This window comes from Passer domesticus, chromosome 33 (genome assembly GCF_036417665.1).
Source record: "Passer domesticus isolate bPasDom1 chromosome 33, bPasDom1.hap1, whole genome shotgun sequence".
Lineage (NCBI taxonomy): Eukaryota > Metazoa > Chordata > Aves > Passeriformes > Passeridae > Passer > Passer domesticus.
In genome coordinates, this window is record NC_087506.1 from 3,323,796 (window position 1) to 3,349,601 (window position 25,806).

At 50.2% G+C, this 25,806-nt stretch overlaps 2 protein-coding genes and 1 long non-coding RNA gene across 4 annotated transcripts in view; 1 reads left to right on the forward strand and 2 right to left on the reverse strand.

The window, feature by feature from the left end:
- Positions 1 to 25,806, forward strand: part of LOC135288501 (uncharacterized) — a 447,298-nt gene that overhangs the window by 368,744 nt on the left and 52,748 nt on the right. The gene's annotated exons all lie outside the window — the stretch shown is intronic.
- Positions 345 to 3,242, reverse strand: LOC135288437 (TOG array regulator of axonemal microtubules protein 2-like). Its single transcript, XM_064401830.1, has 3 exons — positions 3,088 to 3,242; positions 1,377 to 1,482; positions 345 to 639 (listed from the first exon to the last, which is right to left on the reverse strand). The coding sequence occupies exons 1-3, from the start codon at positions 3,240 to 3,242 to the stop codon at positions 400 to 402; spliced, it is 501 nt and encodes a 166-aa protein (XP_064257900.1). The 3' UTR covers positions 345 to 399.
- On the reverse strand, positions 5,358 to 15,922 carry LOC135288488 (uncharacterized). Of its 2 annotated transcripts, XM_064401876.1 has the most exons (11): positions 15,715 to 15,922; positions 15,128 to 15,228; positions 14,306 to 14,520; positions 13,301 to 13,461; positions 11,941 to 11,987; positions 11,527 to 11,738; positions 9,825 to 9,985; positions 9,328 to 9,374; positions 7,722 to 7,793; positions 6,608 to 6,758; positions 5,358 to 5,513 (listed from the first exon to the last, which is right to left on the reverse strand). In XM_064401876.1, exons 3-9 carry the CDS (start codon positions 14,468 to 14,470, stop codon positions 7,750 to 7,752), a joined length of 837 nt encoding a protein of 278 aa, XP_064257946.1. In that variant the 5' UTR covers positions 14,471 to 14,520; positions 15,128 to 15,228; positions 15,715 to 15,922; the 3' UTR covers positions 5,358 to 5,513; positions 6,608 to 6,758; positions 7,722 to 7,749. The 2 variants fall into 2 exon arrangements, with proteins under 2 accessions (XP_064257946.1, XP_064257945.1); XM_064401875.1 differs by lacking the exon at positions 15,128 to 15,228.

The following is a 25,806-nucleotide window of genomic DNA, read 5'->3' on the forward strand; positions in this document are numbered from 1 at the left end:
CACCCAGACGGTGGTTGGGCACTGGAACAGGCTCCCAGGGCAGTGGTCACAGCACCAAGCCTGACAGAGTTGAAGAAACATTTGGACAACAATCTCAGGCACTTGGTGTGACCCTTGGGTTGTTCTGTGCAAGGCCAGGAGTGGACTCAATGGTCCTGATGGGCCCCTTCCAACTCCCCATATTCTAAAGTTCTGGGATTCTGAGAACTAATAGGCTGCAGGAGGGCAGAAACAGGTGACAAGAAGAGAGAAATGATGTTGATTGGAGAATGAAGTCACTGAGTTCACAGAAGATGCAGCATACAGGACCCTTCCCTCCCAACCATTCCCATTCTCTGTCTCATCCCTTCTCCCTCCCACACACTAGAAGGTGAAGAATATCACTAAAAGAAGAACAACCTACTTGACTCCCATGTCCATGAGAGCAGTCATTGCTCGTGCAGGAGTCACATTCTCCACCATGATCCCCAGGGTCTGACTGGCTGCTTTCTGAACAAATTCTGGGGAGTTGGACACCATCTGCAGAAGGACCCGAGCAACCTCATCCACCTCAGAGTCCATGTTCTTCTTCAAGGTCACAAAGAGCTCTCCCAGAGTGACAATTGCAGAGTAGGACACCTTGGAACGGAGGTTGGCCACCTGGACAAATCTTGAGGGGAAACATAAGAATCACCTTGAAAAGAAAACCAGTTGCCTTCAACAGAAGTCCCAGAAAATGACAACACATCCCACTGTGTCCAGAGGAACATCAAAGTACAGTAAGAGCAGGAGAGCACAAGTACAGAAAGGCTTTTACTCTGGCACCAATTTCTGGTCTCAGACCTGCTTACTGCAGGCCTAAAAAAAATATTTCATTCAAGTGTTCTACTTAACCCTTCTAAAATGTTCACAGCTTTGATTTTAAGCCCTTTGACTAGAAAACTGAAGCAAGGGCTGCTTTCAAATCATAAAAGCACAAATAATAAAGATAGAAGAGTCAGGTGCTCCTGTTCAAAAAACAACACCAGCAGCTGAAGCACTCAGCCAGGAAACAGAAAACACAGGCTCAGACCCAGAGACCAATTTGCAGTGTTGAATTACAGCTTGGGCAGAGACTGGGACTCTGGCAAATAACCTCATTAGTGTCTCAGTTTCTGCATTTGCACATTGCATTATAAGTGCACCACACTCAAAGACAAGTGTCAGATACCCAGCTTACCAGTAAATACAGCTACATGTACCCACAGATCCTACAGATAGCTGACAGAAATTATAAATAGAAGGTCTAAAAGCAGAAATGAAGGCAGACCCTGAGCACACATGGAGATGAACAAGCACATACCTGCTCTACACACCATGTATGAAGTATGTGGGACAATTCAGAACAATGTTCTCACCTCGTTGGTAACTGCCAAGCAAATGTCATGAAGTCTGGAAAGCAGGACCTCTGAATGGGACCCAGCCAGGTGTTTGATGTTGTAGAGTCCCTCCTCCTTCAGCTCCCTGAAAGGCAGAAGATTATTTTTTTCTCTCCACCAAGGCAGCACCTGCTGAGATTATCAGGCTGGCAGCTCAGTCAAACAATGGGAGGTGCTTTTCAAGGAGTACTTAATTTAGTTATGGAAAAGGTTGCCACAGGATGATGTGGCTGTCAAAAGCCTACAGAAATCCAAGAGGTGAATAGAGGGGTTTCAGAGTGGCCATTTAAGCAGACAGCCTTTCTGAAATCTCTGGCACATGATGCCCCCCTGGCACTGCTTCCTAGAAGCTGTAGACCAGACCAAGCTGCTGTTTCTTGTCACCTCCCTGTGCCTGTCCCTGAGACACAGTCCCACCTGGCTGTTTTTGGGGCATTTTCCTTCTTTGTCAGCTGCAGCAGGCAGTTCAGCACTGAGAGTCTGCACTGGCACTCTGGAGCTGATTTTCCCCTCTGCCATCTAGGCCTCTCTGTCACCCCCTCCACTCCACCTCACACATTCCTCAAAAAAGCAGCAGGATGTCCCAGAAGATTCCACCCCTGAGCAAGAACTGTTGAAACTCTGGCTTTTCCCAAAACCCCCTACCTAAAACAACCCCCACAACAGCAACGTGTTATTTAAAAGGTGCAAACAACTCTGTCTCTCAGCACTTTGTGCAGGGCCTCAGCTACAGGAAGGAATGTGAGGCATCAGGGCTGCAGCACGGGGCTGGCGACTGATCCCACAGGCACCCCTGAGCGTCATTCGGATCCCCCACACCTGCAGAAGCTCTCTGCACCTCACAGGACACCCAAGAGAAATAGGGAAGAGAAAGCAGAAGAGAAAGGACAAAACAAAGGTGACTGCACAAGGAGATGCATCGTGGCAGATTTTTCATGCTCATCCCAGTGTGTATGGAGTCCTTACCCCTGTGTGAATGAAGCATCTACCAGGGAGAGATCAAAAGGACATTAAAAAGGAAACCAATATCACCTAACATTTGTAGGGTTATCACCTCTGGGCCTCCTTCTGCCTGTGTATAATTTTGGGACACATGGTGAGTGTTGACAAAACATCTCAGGCCCATATGAAGCAGTGAGAAGGAAAAAGTTGAATTCCAAAAGTGCAAGATTCCTAGAGGATTTCATATCTTTTTCCTTCTCTTCTGCCATGAGCCCTTCAGGAGTAATGAGAGGCTGAGGGACTGGACAGCACAAGTCCCTGGAGGAACTCCCTGGAGCTGCTTCTGGGACTCCCATGCAGGAGGTCACAGGGAGACGCTGTCACCTGCCATTGCTGTCAGCAGTGGGGGCAGAGAGGAATCTCACTCAGTCCCACTGGGCCAGTGGCCCAAGGCACCCAAATCTCTACACTCAAAACTTCTGCCATCCCCTCAAGGTTTCCATTGCAGCTCCATGGAACAACAGGCAAAGCGAGGAAACAGCACGGAGCTGCTGCAGCTGGAGCAGTGCTGCAGAGCAAGGCCAAGAAAAGGCTGCTCTCAAATCTTTATCCTCTCACTGCTCTGGAGTGGTTTCATGAGTGCCCTTTGTCCACTCTGGGCTCTCGGGGGCTCAGAGGTACTAGCAAGACACGATTCTAACCTACCTTAATGCCAAGAGGGACACAGAGTGAACAAGGCCTTTCTTACCAGTCATCGCTGCTGAGCAAGGAGAGTGCCTCCAGCAAGGAGTGCTGTGGGTCTGGAGAGGCTCTGTCCTTCTGCCCATGCCCACGGAGCGGCTCCTCTCGGCGCGGGGCACCAGTGGCCGTCTGCGAGGTCACTGCAAGGAGAGGGTCGGCCATGGGTGCTGCAGCCCGGGCAAGGCACCCGCCATGGAGCGACCTGCAGCCCCATCTCCCAGCCAGGGTTCCCTGTGGTGCCAGCTGGCACTGGCTCAGAGACTTCCCTGCTCTCTGGCTCCTGGGGCTCCTTGCTTTCTCCCAGCCCCCCAGCTGGGCACAGCTCCAGGCTAAACCTGACAATTGCCCCGCAGCCCCAGCTCCTCAGGGCCACAGGTGCCACGGCCAGCGGCAGGTTCCTGCGCCCGCAGAGCTCCCGCTCCCTGCCAGACAGCGCTGAGCAGCAGCACTCGCTGCCCAGGAGGGAACTCCTCAGTGCCCCTCTTGTCTCAGCACCCTGATTTCCCCAGCCCTGAGGACAGGGGCACTCTGCAGCTCCCTGAGGAGAGACCTGCAGCTGCCTGGAGACAGCACCAAGCCAAGCCTGAACAGGCCAGCCCTGCTGGGCCCGGCTCAATCCCCACGGAGCAGCTACCAGGGAACAGCCATACCTGACCCTTCCCACCTGACAGCGCCTCTGTTCCCACGGACTGCAAATATTCTAGACAGCGGGCAGCTGAGTGCACATACATTTTAGTATCCCTACTATTGGGAAGGGAGTACTTTATGGATGTTGTTCTTTCCAAACATCATCAATCTGTACTCTTTCAGAGGTGCACACTGCCTGTATTTCAAAGATGCTGAGGTGAAATTTGTCATCTAATGGATGTGTTTGCAAACTCAGTAGGTTCTAAGCTTTCTCTTGGGAAAAAAAATGTACTTTCCAGACTAGACAGTTGATTAAAAAGGTTTCCAAATGCACTCTGAGGATAAAAATATGCAAATACAGATCCACATTGTTGGCAGACACACTCTCTTGTTGATCAGTTGACCTGGGTTTGCCTTAATTAAATTTATGGTAAGGAAAAAAACTTAGAGGGTATGAAGAAAATCAGATGATAAATGCATTTCTTATGAAACCCATTTGTCATCAAAAGCACTGTCAATCAAAAATTTCATGTTGTGCACTAAAAAGCTCCTTTTCTAATGTGTAGATGAAAACATTTGAGCTGTCTACAATGATGGATTATAAATATTGCACAGAATCTTGATGAACTGCCCTAGACTTTATAGGGTTTTTGTGCTACCTTGCATGCTCTCACAAAATATGGAGGAACCATAACAAGAAAAATATTCAGACAGGAGCTAATCTGGGTGTCCCTGAGGTACCCCAGCCACTGACACCAGTGATGTCACTGCAGAAGTCTGTAGACATACACATCTGGATTTAGTATGAATGGAGAGCCACCTCAGGCTAGTTCTGGTCAATTCTGGGCATGGACATAGCATCACTAGAAAAGAGCATTGAAGTATCACTCCTAGCTGCCATCTTCTTATCTCACCCTGCTTGGGATCACAGCACAGGCAGGCTGCCCACAAAGGAGAGACAGGAGCCACTAGGGACTATCTGCTGTGTATTTCCTGCAGGCAGCAAACAGCCTGGGAGCAGCAGGCAGCCCCTCCTGGTGTCATCGGCTGCACACGGCCGCTGTATTTGCTGGGTGACACAGGAGGCACTGCTTGTTCCCTCTTGGCACTGCAGGCTGTGGGATGGCAGCAACGAGGAGCCTTCGGGCACTTCTGGGAGCAGCAGCAGCACGACTGCACCAAGCTGCTGACTGCCTTGCAAAGACAGCCCTTGCAGGGATAGCAGAAAAGCTGGCTGCAGAACTGGACAGCAGCACAGGCAGTGGGCCAGATGGTGAGTGAGCAACTGATGGTGGTGGTTCTCGCAGGTGCACGGTGAGCACACCCTGGCAGACTGCCCTGCAGCTCACCCTGCAGTCACAGCTGCCTCCTGGCACCAGTGCTGTAGTTTGGACTATCAGGATGGGCAAAAGCCAGAGCTTAGGCCTTTACACTACTTGATTCAGCTCAACTTTCCAACAGAGCTCTAAGAACCACTGCTCCAGCACTACCAAGCTGGAGTAATTCAAAAGTAGATTTGCTGTTCGTTCTCAGGACAGACTATGGACCCAAGATCCCAGCTGTGCTGGCTGAGGCAGGAGGCAGTTTGTACTCCTTGTGCAAGGAAAACCCTGTGTGGAAAAAGCTGCCATGGAGCAGGCTTACCTGAGGAGCTGCATGGGAAGCTGCCATCCCCATGGATGATGGGCCTATTGGGCAGTAGGGACACATTGTCCTGCTTCTTCAAGACCTTCTTCTTCAAGGCACTACCAGGGTGTTTTCTCTGCACTCTAGAAGCTGTGCCATCAACAGGTGGGAGGCTAAAGCCTGCAGGGACCAATGAGGAGCTTCTAAGTGCAAGGCACTAGACAGGGTGATGATGGAAAGGGTGAGAAAACTTGCCAGAGCTGGGTAACATCTCTTTGTTATCCCAAAGAACTTCAAGTATAACAATGGCACACTAATATGGGAAAAAGAATCACAGATTCCTAGAAGAGTTTGGGTTGGAAGGCACCTTTAGGCACTATCTAGTCCAACACCTGTGAGCAGAGACATCTTCATTCTGATCCAGTTCCCCAGGGCCCCATGTAAGCTGGCCTTGAACACCTTCAAGGATGGACCAACAACAGCTTCTCTAGGCAAACCCTTCCAGCTTTTAATCCCCTTCCTTTAAAAAAAAATATCTCTAATATCTACTTTAAATCTACTCTCTTCTAGCTTCAAATTGCAGCAATTCTTCCCCTAAGAAACAAGGAAACCCAGTACTGCTTTGCTTTTGTTTTCCTGTTCCAGAGGCTGGCAGGGGAAGTTACCAGAGAAAGTGCAGATAACCTTTCGTGCTGCCCTGGGGCTGAGTGCTGCCTCCTGAGGGCCCTGCTGCCGCCCTCAGGCAGCGCTCACAGCCCTGCAGGCAGAGCCCCTCGGCCGGGATTCAGTTGGGAACGCTGCTTGCTCCCGGGGCTACAGCAGAAGCACTGCCTGGGGGCTTCAGCACAGCTCTACAGCACCAGCTCCTCAGCAGGGAGTGGCAGGAGAAGGATCTCTGGTGTTTTCATGAGAAGGAGTTGCATTTTGTTTCTTCCAGGTTGCACCCTGGTTGAAAAGCATTCTTTTGGACTCACCTTGCCTGGAGGCTGCTCTCCAGGAGAGAGTCTAAAGCTCTAGTGTGCTTTGCAAGACAGAATTTTCTACTCTGAAAGACTTTCGAGGTGAAGGGGGGAAACTGATATTCTGTTACTGACTCACTGAGGCCATAAGCAAGACACTTCATGCTCCTGTATTTTTCTTTCAGAAACAGAATTAAATCCCAAGCAAGCTTCCACTCAAATGCAAGTGGAACAGTCCCCCAGTCTGACTGCAACACTGTGCAAAGGGCAAGCAAGTGGTCAAAAAGGACCACCACAAGTGTAGCCACCACTTACTTGCTTCAGCTTCATCCCCGGGCTCAACTGTCTCCAGAATGGGCTGCAAGGATGTTTTCCTTTGCCTCCTTTTCTTCATCTCTCTCTCCAAAATCTCTGCATCCTTCCGCTCTAAGTTCTTTTGAGCCAACATGCACAATGCAGCACGGATCTAGGTGCAATTAAAATGCATCATAGACTGTAAGGAGAGACACACAAACCAGACACAACATCTCCTCAGGAGCACAGAGTCCACAGAGTGCCATAGGTTTCAATGCAGCTCCATATCCATTCCAAAAGTTTCAGAGGAATGTCTCCCGTCCTCACCTTGGCAATTACACACAGCCAGGTGGAACACTTCCGTGCCACAAACTTACACTGCTCCAACTGCAGCCTATGTCAGGAAGCCCTGCTTGAAGCATGAAGGTCATAGGAGTGCTCCAAGACAGAGGAAGAGCTGACACGGCCAGTGAGCAGGCAGTTCAGTTCCTACAGGCCATGGCAGGAGAATGAAAACCATGTGCAATATCCAGCAAGGAGGGGTAATTAGCTGTTGCTTAACACTCATGGCCAGGAATTGCAGCTGTTTCTCACTTCCTGGCTTCTGAAGGACTCAGCTCTAAAGGACTCTGAAGGACTTGGTCTCTGACATCAGGAGACCAAAATGGAGAGTCATGTGAAAACAAGCTGCAGAAACACGGCTGTTAATGAGCAGAAAACTTGAGAATGAGAGGGCTGTGACATACAGCCAGAAAGGTAACCAGGAAAAATCAAACTCTCCCATTTTCTTTTGCAGACTTGCTTACACACAACATTAGAATCTTTGCTTCTCTACTTCCGAGGATGCACTTTGCCCACTTTCACTGATGTGTAGCTTGTTCTGTCATTCAGAACTTCTCTAAAACAGCCTTTGCACATAAAGAATGCTTCTGGAATGACCTTAGCACCATCTGCAAACCAGACACCTTGGCACCACTGGAAATAGCCAAGCAATTGCTCTCTAGTTGTCAAATATATTCCCAAGAGAATCCACATTGCCCAGGAGAGGATGATTATGATTTTCAGTGACATTTTGGGCCAAGCACTAAACAGCCACTGGAAAGGAAATCTGCTCATCCCTGTCCTTCTCTCTTACCTTTCCAAAACCTTCCCTCAGGTCTGTGTCACTCGTAAGACCAGGATTGGTGTGATGATCCATCTCCTTGGCCTGGCTCAGTGGGAGGCCTGGAAATGAAAGCAAAGGTTTGTGTAAATCTCTGGCAGATGTCAAGCCCCCAAAACCACAATGCTGGGCAACAGGCAAGACAGGTTCCAGATTGCAGAGCCCTCAGAAGACACAGACACTGTGACTGAGAGCAGCAAGGTACAATGCCTAGACCCTCTCCCAAGGGATGGGCTACTGGCAGCAGACATGACATTACTCTGCTGGCCAGCAGACTGAAACCTGCTGCATGATGAAGGCCCCAGCCCCTGGATCCTGGAGAGCCTCTGTGTCTGACAGAGATGGGCAGAGATGGAGATTGCTCTTGACAGCAATTCTTATCTGCTCTTATTCATGCTGATATTAGTAAACATCTTCTTTTGGTTCCTAAAAGTCCCAGGTTCTAATACCTGGATGCATTTAGAGCAACATTTTCTTCTCTTTGTTGGAATATTTTAGAGGACATGCAAAGAAAAACTTAGCATTGCAGGAGTGTTACCCAAACATGAACTGTGTTCTTGGCACTAGATAATTCATTTTCCCCAAGGATTTTCCTTCTGAACTGTATGAGAGTGGGCCAATTTCGGGCCAGCCTGACTAAAGGCTGATTTTCTAATTGCAAGAAGAACAATGGAGCTCATTCTGAAATACTCTCCAACAGAGCTGTTAGAGCTAAGAGAACTAATTCTTTACATGGCTTCACAGAGGGTAAATTCATACAGCAGCCACGCAGTTTGAGAGGAATCCCTGTCCTAAAACTGGATTCCTTCACCCTGTAGAATGCTTCAGTCAGTAATAAAAGTGAGACAGCTAAGGATTAATGTCATAGGTCATTTCTAGTCCAGAATGAGTCCAGAAAAAAAGTCACCTTCCTTACTGAGCAATACTTCTTCCTAGCTGCATTAAGCATTCCAGCTGCACATCAGCAATTAAGGAGTCATTCCAAAGGGGCCGTAGCCAGGATTTGCCAGAACTAACCCGGAGCAAAGGGACCAGGTCATCTTATCCATTCTTCTGCATCAGCAGAATTATTTCTTCAAGTCTTATCTGTCCCATCATGACACACCCAGAGATGGCAGAGGAACAACAACAGTGTCATTGAGGCTTTCAACTTGAAAGCATTGGCTGAGCCAGATGCACCAGAGAGTGCATTTTGTCTGGCACAATTCCACTTGTCAGGGATCAGGCAAGGCAGGGAGGGAGGACAAGGCAGAAGGCATCTCCTCCCCCAGCCTCAGTCTGCAACACTGACACAGGCAGAGAGAGCCAGGGAAGAGATTTGTCATGATGAACCTGCCATAGGTGGCTTTGGGCCACTCCTGCTCCTGCCACTCAACAATTCACACTGCAGGAATTTTCACTGCACCACCAGAGAACACTCCCAGTGACTGGACTCTGGGAGAGTCCACTGAGCCCGTCAAGCAATTGAAATGCATTTAAAGAAATTTAAAAAAGAATGGGTTTTAATCAAGCTTTCCAAATGTCACCTCTGAGTCAAGACCACAATGGTCATTTTTGGACAGACATGCCTTGTACCTACCTGCATGTTCAGAGCTCTCCTCCTTTCTTCTGCTGTTGGATCTTGGCCTGCAGAAAATGGAGGACAATGAACATGTGAGGAGGTAGAAAGAGAAAGGAGGGAATGCCTGTACCATGAAAGAAGGAAAACCGCCATAAGATGGGCACTCTGATGAAGGAGGAAATGCAACACAGAAACACACCAGGATGCAAAGCTGATTAATTTTCCTTAAGCTTTCCATTGCGGGAGTCACAGAGAGCTGGCCAAGCTCTGTGTGAAACAATAGCCAAGTGCAGCAGAAGACTCATCCTGAGGTGCTTTGAAGCCCTGCCTCCTCTTCCCCACCACCACCTCTGCTCTTGGCACATTGGTGCTGGCTTTGACATTGTGCTGGGTCATCATAGATTGGCAAAATGCCTAAATACATGGGACACCTGGCTGTGCAAAATAACCACACTTTGGAACGGGAACACACAGGTGAACAGCACACTGCAGCAGCAGCAGACACCTTGGCTTACCTCATCTCCTGGGACTCCTGGGATTCCAGCTGCGGAGAGATTTGCAGAGAGCCCACAGCACTGCCAAGAGAGGGACTTACTGCCTTGCCTATGGGGGGGATCAGAGGTGGTCCCAATGACCCCTTCTTCATATCCCCTCCACTGGAATACAGCAAGGAAGCCTGCAAAGAGTAGAACACAGTGCTCAGATCAAGCATGCAGCCTTGTCCCCATTCATGCCTCAAGACATTTAGATATGCATTTAACTGTGTCCTGGCAGGAAAAGACAAGGCAAACTGATGGAGCAGCTTGGCCCAGGATGGGGAATGTTGACCTAGGAAAGGTAAGTGGTGAAGGAGATCCCAGGACACAGATTTGGCACCTCTCCCCTTGAGCTCAGTTTTCTACATTCCCTGCTGTCATTCACATATTTGACATCAAAATGTTCTGAGGTGCCACTGCCTCCACCTGGAGGATGGGGTGTCCTGGGAATGGGTTTAGATCACTATTCTCTCCCTGCCCCTAAGGTACCTCACAGCCAGTGCTGATCTCCAGTCATGTCCCCACAAAGCCATTCTGCAGGAGGCCAAAACCTGCTCTTCTCAAGCCCCTCATTTCTTCTACTGCTGACCTTCCCTCCTACACTTCCCCAGCAGCCTTTGAGCCCAGATGCTGCTGCTGAGCTCTCAGGATGCTCGCTGCTCTCCAGCCCCCACACATCCACCATCTCAGCCTCACTGGCATTTAGGATGTTCAGCAGAGCTCCCTGCCCTGCTGCTCTCTGCAAGGTCTCTGCCTGCCCAAGTTCCTCCAGGGCCCCCATGCCATGGCCAGGAATGGGAATGGAGGCAGCAGGGGCAGATGCACACCCTTTGTTTGTATCCCATCATTTCTAGGCCAGCTAAAGAACCAAATCAGGACCTGTTCAACTTCAGTGAGAGGGTCAATTCCTGTCAGGAAGACACTGGGCCCTTTCTCAGCAAGGCTGACATCAAGTACCCAAGCCTTTGATTGGACATTTTGTCTACCAAAACTCTTGTTCATCTGCCTCCTCCTGCACCCCATGGCAAACCCAAAACAACTGCAGCTCCTGGTCGTGCTGCCAAGGCAATTGTGTGCCTGGGCTCTGGGCTGCTCTCCCCATGGCCACCTCCCATCCCTTCCCTCTGGACAAAGCCATGCCACAGCACACAGCTGCCCAGAAGCTGATGAAGTCTAGAAATAGCAGCAGAGACAACTGTGCAGAGGGCATGGCTGTACAAGTCAAAAGCTGAGACAACCTGGAACTGACTTTGCAGGACTGCCTGCTCCAGCAAAGACCTTTTTCCATCCCAACCAGACACAGCTGACCAAAAACACCACCAAGACATAGACATGGCTCACAGATACCCATAGGTTACTAAATCTAGGACAGCTTGTCCAGATTGGACAACTTTAGCTGCTCTGACTGCTTGTTGGTGTTTTCTTAGCCATGAGACAGAGGAAGAACCACAACAGAGCCCAGAAACCATTCAAAGACCTCTCCTGTTATTGACACATGCTGAGGATATGAAGTCTGCACTCCACATCCACTGCAGAGACAGCCTGAAGCACAGTGTCCAGCTGAGCTCTTCTTTGGCTCAGCTGCTTCCCTGAGGTCACACCACAGGAAAAGATCTCCAATCTCTGCCTCCAGCACATAAACTGAAAATCTACTGCACAGGACATAGTTTGGTCTCCTTACCTTATAACTTTTTCCTTCTGAACTCTGCTCCTGGTGTTTTCTACTGTCATTATCATAGCCAGTGCCACTTTGCTTGTTCTCTTTCTCCATGCTGTACATTTTATTATTGTTAGAAGAAGGAGAGCTGATCCTGATGGGAGGCAATGGCTTTGAGGGAAGGAGCGAAGAGGGACATGGCCGGAAAGACTTGGAGAAAATGAACCTAGTCATGCCTGCAAAGTGGAGGAATTTTCACTGCACCACCAGAGAACACTCCCAGTGACTGGGCTCTGGGAGAGTCCACTGAGCCCATCAAAAAACTGAAATGCATTTAAAGAAATTTTTAAAAGAATGGGTTTTAACCAAGCATTCAAAATGTCACCTCTGAGTCAAGACCACAATGGTCTTTTTAGGACAGACATGCCTTGTACCTACCTGCATGTTCAGAGTTCTCCTCCTTGCTTCTGCTGCTGCATCCTGACCTGGAGAAAATGGAGGACAATGAACACGTGAGGAGGTAGAAAGAGAAGGGAGGGAATGCCTGTACCATGAAAGGATGTAAACATTCTTAGCATGGGCACTCTGATGAAGGAGGAAATGCAACACAGAAACACACCAGGATGCAAAGCTGATTAATTTTCCTTAAGCTTTCCATTGCGGGAGTCACAGAGAGCTGGCCAAGCTCTCTGTGAAACAATAGCCAAGTCCAGCAGAGGACTCATCTTGAGGTGCTTTGAAGCCCTGCCTCCTCTTCCTCACCACCATCAGTCATTCCTCAACTGTCATCCTAACTCCCCAATTCTGCTGTCTCTCCTTTTGGAGCCAAGTGGCTCCTACAGCCACACTGAAGCAGCAAGAGCTGCTCAGCTGAGACACGAGACTGTATGGAGGGCAGCTACTTTTGTACAGGTGCCAAAGCTTGACTTTGCCTGCTCGTGCCTAAACCTGGTGACAGTCTCATGCTACATGTGGTCAGAGCACTGCTGTCTCCGAGAATGCTATGACACCTCCTGGCTCTTTCAAGAACAAAAAGGCTTTTTCCAACTCAGCTGCTAGGGGAGGATATTCAGGTTGCACTTTAAAAGCCCTCCCAAAGATTTCCAATTCAAATGATACTTCTGTGTCTCCTTCTTTATTGTTATCACTTGGATAAGCTTGACAGCTACATTTTCTCTCCCATATCCAAGCCAATATCTTTCCATCAGGTACGGTCCTATAACTCTTGTCTACCACCTTGCCCTCTTTGATCTTAAGCCCAGATCAAAATATTAAACATTGATCAGATTATACATCTATACCCCAAAACTTCTCTGGCATCTCATTTCACAGTGGAGGTCCAGGCACAGAGAAATTATTCCTAATGTTTACAGAAGCAGCACCTGAATTTGCAGACCCCTCTCCAGTAGCCAGTATTGGCCCATACATAATCTCATGGGTGCAGAAGTTAACAGTCAAGAATGACAGAATTCAAATATCTGCAGGACCCAGACCCATGCAATTCACTTCCCAAATAAGAGCACACCATTCCAAAGGGAATCAATAGCCAAGTGCAGCAGAGGACCCATCTTGAGGTGCTTTGAAGCCCTGCCTCCTCTTCCCCACCACCACCTCTGCTCTTGGCACATTGGTGCTGGCTTTGACATTGTGCTGGGTCATCATAGATTGGCAAAATGCCTAAATACACAGAGGTTTGCCTAAATACATGGGGCACCTGGCTGTGCAAAATAACCACACTTTGGAACGGGAACACACAGGTGAACAGCACACTGTAGCAGCAGCAGACACCTTGGCTTACCTCATTTCCTGGGACTCCTGGAATTCCAGCTGCGGTGAGCTTTGCTGAGAGCCCACAGCACTGCCAAGAGAGAGACTTACTGCCTTGCCTATGGGGGGAATCCGAGGTGGTCCCAATGACCCCTTCTTCATATCCCCTCCATTGGAATACAGCAAGGAAGCCTGCAAAGAGTAGAACACAGTGCTCAGATCAAGCATGCAGCCTTGCCCCCATTGATGCCTCAAGACATTTAGATGTGCATTTAACTGTGTCCTGGCAGGAAAAGACAAGGCAAACTGATGGAGCAGCTTGGCCCAGGAGGGGGAATGGAAAGGGAGATGGTGAGGGAGAGACCATGGCACACATTTGGCATCTCTCCCCTTGTGCTCAGTTTTCTAAAAGAGTGGCTGCATTCCCTGCTGGCATTCTCATGTTTTACATCAAGGTGTTCTGAGGTGTCACTGCCTCCACGGGCATTTTGGATGTCATGGGAGAGGCTTTAGATCTCCTTGCCCCTAAGGTACCTCACAGCCAGTGCTGATCTCCAGCCATGTCCCCACAAAGCCATTCTGTGGGAGGCCAAAACCTGCTCTTCTCAAGCCCCTCATTTCTTCTACTGCTGCCCTTCCCTCCTACACTTCCCCAGCAGCCTTTGAGCCCAGATGCTGCTGCTGAGCTCTCAGGATGCTCGCTGCTCTCCAGCCCCCACACATCCACCATCTCAGCCTCACTGGCATTTAGGATGTTCAGCAGAGCTCCCTGCCCTGCTGCTCTCTGCAAGGTCTCTGCCTGCCCAAGTTCCTCCAGGGCCCCCATGCCATGGCCAGGAATTGGAATGGAGGCAGCAGGGGCAGATGCACACTCTTTGTTTGTATCCTATCATTTCTGGGCCAGCTAAAGAACCAAATCAGGACCTGTTCAACTTCAGTGAGAGGGACATTTCCAGTCAGGAAAAAGGTCTGAGAGCTCTGCTGACAGCACAGAAACTGAAAATTGACCACACTGCACTTAGCTTGGTCTCCTTACTTTATGTCTTTGTCCCTCTGAACTCAGCTCCTCTTCTTTTCTCCTGTCCTCAGCATAGCCAATGCCATCTTTCCCATTTTCTTGCTCTCCGCTGCATATCAGGCTTGGCTTGGTAGAAGGAGAGCTCTTCTGGATGGGAGGCAATGGCTTGGAGGGAAGGAGCATAGAGGGACTTGCCAGGGAAAACCTCTTGGCAAGCGGGTAGCCAGACAGGCCTGCAAAGTGGAGACACAAAATATAAGAGAAACCAAAATGCAAACCCAAAGCATCTGAAGCTCCATATCTCATGGGACACATTCCCTGCAAACTTCTAATTAGCTGCATAGGGAGATATGCTCCTGCTGGCAGGCACTTGAGGCAGACCAGGGGAAAACCCTGATCCACTTCCACAGGGCTGCCACAGGAGCACCCTGGCCTCTGGGCTGCCCTGGGACAGCAGGGAGCCCAGAGCCCTGTGCTCTCCAGCAATGGCTCAGCTGCACATGCACCCTCCTGCTCCTCTCCCTGCCCCACAGCTGAGCAGCCCTCCAGCTCCACAGGCACTGGCAGCAGCACAGCTCATTGCAGGGGCACATGCAGGGCACAGCTGTTCCCTGGCAATGTGCACAGGCTCTCTGGGCTGCCACAAGACCCTCCCTCCCACCTGAGATTGGCCCAGCTCTACCCCCTCACCTCTGTGTGAGGCTGAGCCATGCTCATAAGGGAAAGAGTTAGGTGAATTCCCACCTTTATCATTAACACATCTAATGGGTGTGGCAGTCAAGGGGAAGAATTTTTAATTTTAGAGAAAATTTATTTGGCTTCATTTTTCATGGAACTAACCTGCATTTAATTCCTATGAACAGTATGAAGCTGGCAAGTCGGAAGGGAAAAGGCAAAGGCTCCAATGATAAGAGGAGAAAATATTCCTTCTTCAGTCTGGCCTGTGAATCGACAGGAAAAACCCACACAGCTGTGACTGCTATTTCTGTAAACCACCAAGTCCTGTCAGCAACAGGCAGGCCTTATTGGTGTTTCTGTAGCACTGTAATACCATCCTCAGGGTTGGACCTGACCAGCAAGCAGAGGAAGAATGGGAAATTTATCTGTAGTGAGACCTGACATTGATGGCAAGGAAAGCAACAGGACTTGCGTCTCATGACCATGTCCAATCTGTGCTCAGCTGTGGCCACAGTCCCTGTCCTGGCTGACAGTATGAGTGATTTGGCTGCTGTCAAAAAGGAGAAAGCAGAGTAAACTAATGACAGAATGTTGTGATGCCATGGGCATCCTTGCAGGATCATCTGTATCTGTCATCCACCTACTCTGGCCCATAGCCAGCACTGAGCACCATGGAGCAGTTTTCCCTGAAATATGGTGGGATTGTTTTTCCATTTGGCTTCATTCTTTCAGCTCCTTCCTATGCTCACCTTTTCCTTCAGAGGTTTTTCCTTTGCCAGTAAACTCCATCTTTGAACCCGTGCTTCTGCCTGGCAGAAGGATCTGGGTTTGAATTTGGGAGCACTCTCAGTGTAGCCAGCGACAGGAGCTTGGTGCCCAGCCTCAGAACAAGGCCGGGTGACTCCGATCGCCAGCGCTCGGCACAGAGAGGCAGAGCCAGACGCGTCTGCTGCCGCTGCGGCCGTGCCAGCCACAACCTTCACAGCCTTCACAGCCCCAGCGTGGGGCTGCCCCTTTGTGACACAACAGCCCATGGGGCTGCCCCTTTGTGATGCAATAGCCCGTGGTTCTCTCATTTCCATGGCTGCAAAACCCCACCCCAACTCCATCCCTTTCCCTTCCCTTCCCAAGGGCAGCCAGCCTTAAGCCCAGCCTGGCCACGCCTGAGGGTTTCACACTGTCTAGGAAGTAAACCCTCTCCAAAGCTATTTTTCAAGTCCTTTATTTCTGGAATTCCCACTCAGTTCTGGGTTGCAGCTGGTTGGTGTGGGAATTGGTTAATTTCTCTTCACATCAAACAAAGTGCTGGGACACAAACAATGGCACCAGGCGGTGGAAGTAAAAGCAGCTCTGCACTCCCCAGTAGATGAGCCCACAATTCAGCTGGCCGATAGCTTTAGGGAACAAATTGACCATCCAAACATTCCACTTTTGCTCTGCTTCATTGTTCCAGGGGTTTATTTCCTGCTTTCTTGATTGCAGAGACATCCAAACCCAACATAAACATCATCTTCCTCAAAACATTTCTGACCCTGGCAGTTCCTGACAATTCAAAATTTTCTTCATAGAAATAGCACTTGGCAGGTCATTCTAAAATACTCTCCAACAGAGCAGATAAAACTAATCATCCTTGATTTGGCAGAACTAAGCCTGACCCACGGGACACATGGGTCTGATCCCTTTTTCTGCATCTGCAAAATTATTCTTCAAGTCTCATCTCTCTTATCTATTCAAAGATCTCTGCATTAGATGCCCCCAGTGTTCAGTGGGCCAACATGACCAGTGTACCTGTAGGGTGTAGATTGGCCATGAAAAGTTCACCTTCATGGTGGCAGGAGTTTATTCCTGCTTTCTTTCCTGCAGACACACCCAAACCCAACATTACAACACCTGCCTCAAAGCAATTCTCATTTGGACTGTCCCTGAAAATTCAAACCTATACTCAGAGTGTTTCCCTGTCCCCAGGGACAGGCTCCAAGGCTGGGCTCTCACCTGCATGGAATGAAGAAGAGCTGCTGCCCTTGCCAGTGGCTCCGGGGTCTGGTGATTAGGGCTTTGAATGCAGCTTTTGTACACACACTGCCTCTCTGGGCCAAGCGGCATTCCTGGACATTGGCACCACCTCTGCAGGCCAACATCCTCCAGGCACAGCTGCAGGAACGAGATTGCAGCAAGTTCTGGCTGAAGGAGTCTCCAGGCTGCAGCAGCCCTTCACCTGCAGCGGAATCATCTTGTGCTGCCGTGGGAGAAAGCAAAGGGGGTGACAGGCTCTTTGCAGATGAGGGTCTCCTCCAAGTGCTGCTGCTCGCTGGGCTGATACAGCTGCTGGTGCCTTCCCCTGCAGATGTACCAGGAGCCTGTCTGGAAAAATAACACTGCCAGTGCCAGTGCCAGCCACCGATCCCTGCCATGGCTCTGCCCGCAGGGCATCCTGCCTACCAAACTGCTCCAGTCAGGTGATGTCAGACACCATCAAAATACATTCAAACTATGCATTTTACACATTCTTTCCAAATTGTGGCCATGCAGTCCACATGCTGGAGGCAGACTGCTCTTGGCAGAATGGGGGAAGCCCCAGCAGCTGCTCTCTCCATGGCTGGATGGCCATGGCAGCAGAGCCAAGTCTCTCACCGTGTCCACTGCTGTTGGGACCCAGTGCTTTGGACATGTTCTCACTGAACTCAGGCTTCTGCTACAGCAGTATTGTGCCTTCACACATTTGATAACTAAGAGTTGGAATGGCAAGGACTCCTTACAAGAGCTACCAAATAAAAGGGGAGGGAGGGGGTGAGTGAGTTAGAATAGTTTGCTCCTTTTTAATACAGGCATACCTGGATTGAAGCAGGGACACTGGGCTAATCGTACTGGGGACTGGTTTGTAAGCCTTGTCTCTAGCAATTCCCACCAGTCTGCAAGCATTTTTTAGTAGAAAGGGGTAGATAAGATTTTACCACACATCCATGAGCAAGTCGGAGCCAGAACTCCAAGTGCAAGACAAATACTCCCAAATCGGCCACCCATGGGGAAAGGAAGAAGAAAAGCAGGTGAAACAAGTGCCACTGCAACTGAATTGCTTGCGTTCATCCCATGGTCCAACTTTTGTGGACAAAAGCTCTTCAATTCAAACACACAGCTTAAGAGCAAGGATTTCAAATGTTTTGAGAGCATTTAAAACCTGATTCCTATTACTTTCAAGGAAAGGTAGATGCTAAATTCCTTAAAAACTCAAATATGGGTCTAATTGGGACTGCATCCTCCAAATCAGGAATGGAGGTTTAGAATTGCAGAACTGTTTCCATTGGAAAAAACCTTTAAGATCATAGAGTCCTCCCAATAACCTGTGACCACTAACACAGCCAAGGCAACCACAAAAGCATATCCCAGGAAATGTTGGGAGATGAGACATCTTTCTTGTCTCCTTTGTTTCTCCAGGAGCCCCTTGGCAGGAAAAATACCCACATGGGCTTTATCTGACTCCTTTCCAACCAGCCTTTCCCTCACTCCCAGGTCTCATTTGCTCTGCAGGCTTCACTAGCTCGCTCAACTCAGAGGAGCTCTCAGAGGAGAAAATGCTGCCTGGCGTGGGGCTGTCTGATCCCTGTCCCATCTTGATTCCATCTGCCCCCTTCCCTCTCCCATCAAAGAGACCGAAGGATCCCCCACAACCCCACGGTACTGCAGCAGATCCCTGGCACGTTCCCTCCTCCGCTCCTTGGTGGCCCTGGGGAGGCTCCAGAGCCCTCCCTGTGTGCGGGACAGCTGCTGCAGCACCGCTGCGCCTGCGGGCCAGCAGCGCCCAAGGAGCAGCTGCGCAAGTTCAGAGTCTGAAACAGAATCCTCAGTGCACACAAATGACAACTGGCATTTTAGGGGCTGGCAGGAAAAACTAAATCCATCTGCTCGCTGCCCCTGCTAGCCATGGCCACGGTGATGCAACTGGAAGAATTGCCCCTGCCCAGGAAGCTCTCAGGTAGAAGAGAGGAGCAAAAGCCACGCGTTTCTGAGCTGCTAGCTCCCAGTGCCTCAGGTTTTCCTTCCAATTTCTAAAGGGTTTGGACTATTTTTACTGTTTCAACCCTTGTTATGTGCTCCTGTGAACAAGTAAGCACTACAAAGCCTCTCCCTCAAAGCCTTGAGGGACTGTCAAAGCAGAACTTGTTCATGCTCTTTTCTCCTGGTGATTTTATAATCCCATACAGACTCTGACAGCAAACCCGTGCTAGAGGAAAGATTGACCGTAGAATCATAGGGTACTTTCTGGGTGGGTGTTTTAATCTGCTTTTCCAGGGCCTTGGGCTGAGCAGGGTGAGGATCTGGGGGATTTCACAGAAGAACTGGCACAGGACATTGCCATGACACAGGGGCAGGGAAAATGTATTGGCCGTTTGCAGCAGAGAATAGAGAAAGGCACTGGCCCAGGCAGCTGCTGCCATGTGGGCACAAGCTCTGCTGCCCAGGAGGGTCCCGTAGTGCAGGGGTTTGCAGATGGACACGTAGCGGTCGTAGCACATGATGGTCAGGAGGAAATACTCTGCTCCCATTAAGAAGATAATCAGGAAAACCTGAGCAACACCTCCTGCACAGGAGATGGTTGTGGTGTCCCAGAGGGAATTGTGCATGGCTTTGGGCACAGTGGTGCAGACGGAGCCCAGGTCGCTGAGGGCCAGGTTGAGCAGGAAGAAGAACATGGGCGTGTGCAGGTGGTGGCCGCAGGCTACGGCGCTGATGATGAGGCCATTGCCCAGGAGGGCAGCCAGGGAGATGCCCAGCAAGAGGCAGAAGTGCAGGAGCTGCAGCTGCCGCGTGTCTGCCAATGCCAGCAGGAGGAAGTGGCTGATGGAGCTGCTGTTGGACATTTTTTGGGGCTGCACATGGGGACCTGTTCATGGAGAAAGGACAGTGAAGATTTAGAGGAGATACCTGGAACCAAAATCAAAGGCATTTCCCAGACACCCTCCTCGGTAACACACAGACACACCATTTCGTGTTCAAGAATTCTGCTGGTTTATTTGCTAAGATCCCCTGTATCTTTGCTGCTGTTCTTGGATATCAGAAACCCTCAGCATTTCTGCTGCCCTCAGGTGGAACAGAGCAAGTTCTGTTAGGTTAAGTGATGAGTGAAGAGTAAGGGGAGATGGTCTCTCCTTCTGACCTATTGAGATTTTCTCTGGGCTTTAGCCTTTCTCAGGTGGAGGGTGATCACCTTCCCATGCTTCCCCTAAAATGTCACCAGGTACTGCTGAGAGGAGATGGATCCACCACAGCCCAGCTCCATATCTGTAGCCAAGGACTCACAATGCTTGTTTCATGAACCCAGCAGCATTTTCAGTGTCAGAACACCTCTGCATTTCCTCATTAAACTTATAACTCAGAGATGCTCTAGGACAGTTTTGCACCCTGGGTTGAAGCTCCCAGCTTGGACTGCAATCTCAGGGAGACTTCCAAGTGTCTTTATGCTGGCACTGGATGAAGGGAGATGCAGCTCTTTCCCTGGGTGCACTGACAGCATTGCCCAGAGCCGGGCACTGGGCACAGCGTCACCCTGAGCCAGGTGTGCCCCCTCCCAGAGCCCCCAGGGCTGGGCAGCTGCTCCCAGCCCTGTGCTCTGCAGAGGGAACTGGGCCCGGGGCTGCAGAGCTGCCCCATGGCTCTGCTGCAGCTCTGCCTGCACAGGAGGGGCTTCACGCCTTGGAGCCCCGGCTCTGAGGGCAGAGGCTTGGCTGGGGGACAGGAGGGAGGGGGCTTGTTCAGAGGGAGGGGCTGCACTGCAGGGGATCCTGAGGGCATCTCTAAACTCTCCTTGCCACAGCATTGCTGGCTTTTGTTTCCTCCCATTGCCTGATCATCTCTGCTTCCTGGAGATTTTCCTCCTGCCAGTGTTTCCCTGTGCCTGATCTCTCCCTGTCAGCAACCACAGACCCCAAATCTCTGTGCACTCTCCCTGGCCCTACAGAACCCTGCCTGTTTGCAGGGCACTGGCTGGGGGCAGGTTCTGTTTGCAGCTTGGAGAAAGGACAGCTCAGACTGAGCCTGATGGCTCGAGCAAAGGTGATGCTGGTGCTGTCCATGGGCAGAGTGGCTGAAAGCACATTAGGGATCTCCCGTGAACCTAGTGATCACTCAAAGAAACAGTTCAGATGTCTCAGACAATTTTCAAATTTCATAATTAATAATTCATAATCATCCTATATTGTTCATTCTCCCTCCCTGCCATTATCCAGTAGTAGGAAACTGAATACAAAGTCTTACGAAAATTTCTGCTTTTTTACAAAAACCCTTATTTTGGAAATATTCCATGACTGATCAGAAGATCTCAGCATGTCAGAGTTTCATGAGCATTTCACCTCCCCTGCACCAAAAATACTCAGAGTTGTACTCACAGAGTCTGCAGGCATTGGGATGTTCCAGCTTTAGGAGTTGGCTCCAGGAGCTGCAGCTGCATTGTCCTGCAGCCAGAGGTTCCTGTGCCAAGGGCTGGCAGTGATTCTGCCCCAGGCACTTCTCAGCACCTTCCCAGCCCTGACTGATTGAAGCTCTCTGTGCCTCTGGGCTGTGCCCAGGCTGGCTGCAGGCAGGGCCCCAGCCCTGCTGGGCTGGCAGAAGAGCTGCTCATCAAGAGAAATGTGCTTTTGAAGCTCTTCTTGCTTACCAGGAGCTGCCTCTGTGCCAGGAGCCCGGCCCAGCTCAGCAGCACAGACACAGCCACAAGGACTTTAATGAGCCTCTGGGGCTTTGTGCTCAGGCCCTGAACATCAGTCCCTCAGAGGCAGCTGAAGAAACCTCTCCAGAACTCCAAGTCACAATCCAACTCCAAAGTTCCTTGGACTTTTAATGGGTCCCACTGAGGGACACGACTGAGAAAGTGTCCCCAGGCCCCAGGCAGAGCAGAGAACTGGAGGCCGTGATGACAGGTGGGGACAAAGAGAAGCCAAGTCTTGGTGCCCTGGGGCACAGCAGGGTCTGTGCCACCAAGGGCTGGGAGGGGACACCTTGTCCTGAGGCCCTGGGGCCTCCTGGCACAGCCCCAGCCAGGCTGGGCACTGTCAGCCCCTTGTCCTGCCCTCAGCATCCCCCCCTAGCCCACATCCCAGTGGCCTTAGGGATCTGCTGGAAGGAATCCCTGGGGAGCCTTGCTCAGGAATGGCCCTGGGGGCTCCTGAATGCTCCCAGGGACTGCAGGGTTTTCCAAGGACTTTGGGTTTTGCTTTTGCCTTGGAGTCTCTGAGAGCTTTGTGCAATCATGGCCTCCAATAATCTGCTTTAAGGAGTCTCTTGAGAGCTTTGTACTGACATTCAGTGGGGCTCATTAATGCTTTGAGACACTCAAGGTGTTTAATGTCCTTTGGATTCTCCTTTCCACACTGAGTCTCTAAGAGGCTTTTGTGCTATGCTGGCCACCAATTCTCTCCTCCAACTAGTACATGAGGAGCCTGTGTTGGAGAGGGACCTCTGTGGGACCCATTAATGCCTTGAGACACTTTGGGTGTTTCCTCTGACTTGGACTCCTGGAAAGGTTTGTGCAATGTCCTCTTAGGCCATGAAGTTCCAGGGCTCAGCTCTAAATGCACCACAGGGCTCATTAGGATCAAGCAAGTCCTGCCAAACCATGGCTCTGCCTTGATTTCCCTCCGCTCTAGTGCAGTTCATTAGGAGGGTTTCCTTTTTCAGTTATGGAGAAATATTTCAAAGAGCTTCTAGGAAGTATGTATTCCTATTTTAAAGGGTGTCTTTTATTGCTGTTCTTATTACACAAGAGATGATTGCAGCATTCAGTGACTGATATTGATCCAGCAGGGACTCTCCTAAGGAGCTCTGGCCTGCTCAGAGAAGCTGTGCCTTGAGCTCTGACCCAGTGTGGACAACCTTGCTCCACATTCCCCAAGCCCATTTTGTCTCTCCTCACTCACCTGGCACCTGCTTTGCTCAGAGAACTGGCTGTACACAGCCAAAGAGGGTACAGTTTCTTTTATATTTTGAAGCAATCTAAAACTCCTGACTTTCCCCATTGAAAACAGACATCCTCCTCAAGTGTGTGCCAAGCCCAAGCTGCCACCAAGGAGGTTCCCCTTCCCTAAGGCAGAACCCTGCAAGGAATGTTTTAGACACACAGGAAGTTCTGCAATAAACACAAATCCAGAGTTTGCTCAGGGCAGAATTAGACCAACTCCTGACAGACAGACCAGCTTTGAACTCCTTGCAGCTGAAAGCTCTGAGCTGGGAGGTGTGGGAGAGACCCAAGAGTGAGGGAAGGGAAATGCAGAGCACCCAGCAAGTGCTTCTGTGCAGACAGGCTGTGGGGAAGGGCACTGCAGAGCTGCCCTGGGCCAGCTGGGAGGGTGGATCATCATCCCAGTCTGCACTGGGCCATTACAAGACACTGTTGGATGGACACTGCACCGACCCCAGCGCGCCAGCCCATTGCTCAGGGCTGCTGTCACTGCCCAGAGCCAGAGGAGATCCCTTGCTGGGGGCTTGTGCCATGGCCACCTGCCCTGTGCCGCGCTGGCCGCTCAGGCACCAGGAACCAGCAGCAAAGGGCACTGCCAGGGCCAAAGGCCAGCTCAGCCAGACAGAAAGGGGCAGTGCTGGCACTGTTTCCATGGCAGCCCTCACTGGGGGTGACACCTGGGTCACCTGTCCTGGCAGCTGCCATGGAAAGCCCTGGCAGGGACTGAGGGCACAGACACTGGCACTGAGACATTGCTGGGCCGGGTGCTGAGCACATGGCTGAGCACGCAGAGATGGTTTTGTTCTTGCTGAGCTGCAACAGAGCCAAGGCTTGTCCTGCCCCTCCTCCAGCCACGCTGGGCAGGGGCTGGGGCTGTGGGGGAGCTTGGCAGGGGACACAGCCAGGACAGGTGACCCCAACTGACCCTGGGGATACCCCAGACCACAGGACATCATGCTCAGTGTATGAAGTGCGGGGAACAAGGAGGAAGGGGGGAATTTTGGAGTGAGGGTTTTTGCCTTCCCAGGTAAATCTTAGGCAACAGGGAACCCTGTTTCACCAGCGGGCAGGGTCAGTACCAAAGACACAGACACCAACTTCAGGAATCCTGTAATTTATATAATGCACAGCTGCAAAGAATTACAAAAGGATAATCTCAGCAAAGCACATAATCATTAGCAAAGAATTACAAAAGAAGCTCAGCAATCCATCCAGTCATTACTAACAAAGATTGCCTGCAGTGATTAAAGAAAGATCCATCACCAGTTACCCTCAGACTTTACCATCACCCAGATCCACACATCAGCTGGGGAAGACAAGGACTGCAGAGCCACTCCCAGACACTGGGAATTCCTGCATGTGCCTCCACCTTTGCAGGCAAGGAGTCTCCAAGCCTGCTGTGAGAGGACACAGCTTTTACACTGTCAAACAAACAAACTGACATCACTGCTAGGGTAGGAACATCTGGTTTCATTCTCCTGTTTGGTTTCTCCCAAAGCCTGGCCAGGGCTCAAGGAGGAATCAAGGGAGTTGACTTTGATCCTTCACCCCCAAACAAGGCCAGATGGGGCCTTGTCTGGTTTCTAAATACAGAAAGAGAAATCCATGTTTTATCAAGGAACACATCCACTGATCATGTTGTTAATAATGCTTTGTTAGGGAGTGGATACAAATATAACATTTGGTTGGAAGGTTCATCTAGAGATGAACTTTGCCTCTGGGCCTGTTCAGGCCTTGATCCCAGCCTGTTCAGGCCTTGCTACTTGGATGGGTCCGGAGAGCTACAATGAACTACTAGCTTCATAACAATTATTTCAATAGCACAGTTTAGATTTAGATATTAGGCATAAAGGCATCTCCCCTTGTGCTTCAATTAAGTGCTGTTAAATTTTATTACTCAGAGCTATTCACGTTCCTTTTCAAACATGCCTAAAGAGTTGCTGTTATTCTGTTATTTATCAAATGCTCTCTTTTCTTGAGACTGTCTCTTTTAAGACAAGTCTCAATACTTGACTTCCCAGCATAAAGTGTCACAACAACTTGAACATGGAATGTTAGAGTGCACACCACGTGCACACACTGCAATGATGAGGGACACTGCCACAAATGCATTTCACAGCAGCCTCCAATTTGGCAGCCATGAAGCTAATCCCACCAAGAAGAATTTTCTTCTTTCTGCCACTCTTCTCCTGCTCTTTCTGTCAAGGTGATTGCTGACTGTTGGCCTTCTAACGCATCACTGACAGCAGTGCAACATTCCTGTCCCATGACAGCCCAGGCTCCTCCTTGGCCAGCAAGCAGATAATCCAAGGCCATGCGGTTCTGTGGAGTCCCCATTTGTGTTTGTTGGAGCCCATAGGATGTGCTTATTGGACATTTTAACAGCAGCATTAACTGCTACTTCTAATAATCCATCCAGTCAACTCCACAGGACGGGGCAGCACACATGGGGCACAGGATGAACCAGAATCTTTTGCTTTCTGAAACCCAAGGCACTCCATGGGGGAAAATGTTCTCTGGGCTCCAGGTCTTCCTTGTGGTTGTTGCTGAAGGACCCTAAATGGTGGCCCTGCAGCCAGGAGTGGGGTAACACTGACACTGAATCAGCTCCAGCAGCCCAAGTTCTACTGACATTGGGAGTGATGGTAAAGCACAGAAATCCTCTCACACTGTGGCCTCTGTAACTAGAACAGGCTTCGGTTTCTCCTGAAGGGAAATCTTAGTGAATCCTGTCAAACGGATCATTGTATTCCTGTGTTTTCTTGAACTGTCCCTTCACTGACAGTTACAAATCAGAGCCCATGGACTGAGTTCTGGCCACCCCACAGGGTGGGCCCTCCAAGGGAACCCCATTCCTCCCAACTTCAGCTGAGAACAAACCCAGCAATTAGTG

What these genes read in the sequence shown, in the direction of transcription:
- LOC135288437 (XM_064401830.1), bottom strand. Translation starts at nt 3,242, where the DNA reads ATGGCCGACCCTCTCCTTGCAGTGACCTCGCAGACGGCCACTGGTGCC. An exon ending in TTGCTCAGCAGCGATGACTG is followed by an intron (nt 1,483 to 3,087) that starts GTAAGAAAGGCC and finishes TCTGCCTTTCAG; the next exon opens with GGAGCTGAAGGAGGAGGGAC. An exon ending in GCTTGGCAGTTACCAACGAG is followed by an intron (nt 640 to 1,376) that starts GTGAGAACATTG and finishes AGATTTGTCCAG; the next exon opens with GTGGCCAACCTCCGTTCCAA.
- LOC135288488 (XM_064401875.1), bottom strand. Translation starts at nt 15,754, where the DNA reads ATGGAGTTTACTGGCAAAGGAAAAACCTCTGAAGGAAAAG. An exon ending in AAAAACCTCTGAAGGAAAAG is followed by an intron (nt 14,521 to 15,714) that starts GTGAGCATAGGA and finishes TCCACTTTGCAG; the next exon opens with GCCTGTCTGGCTACCCGCTT. An exon ending in GGAGAACTCTGAACATGCAG is followed by an intron (nt 11,739 to 11,940) that starts GTAGGTACAAGG and finishes TCCACTTTGCAG; the next exon opens with GCATGACTAGGTTCATTTTC.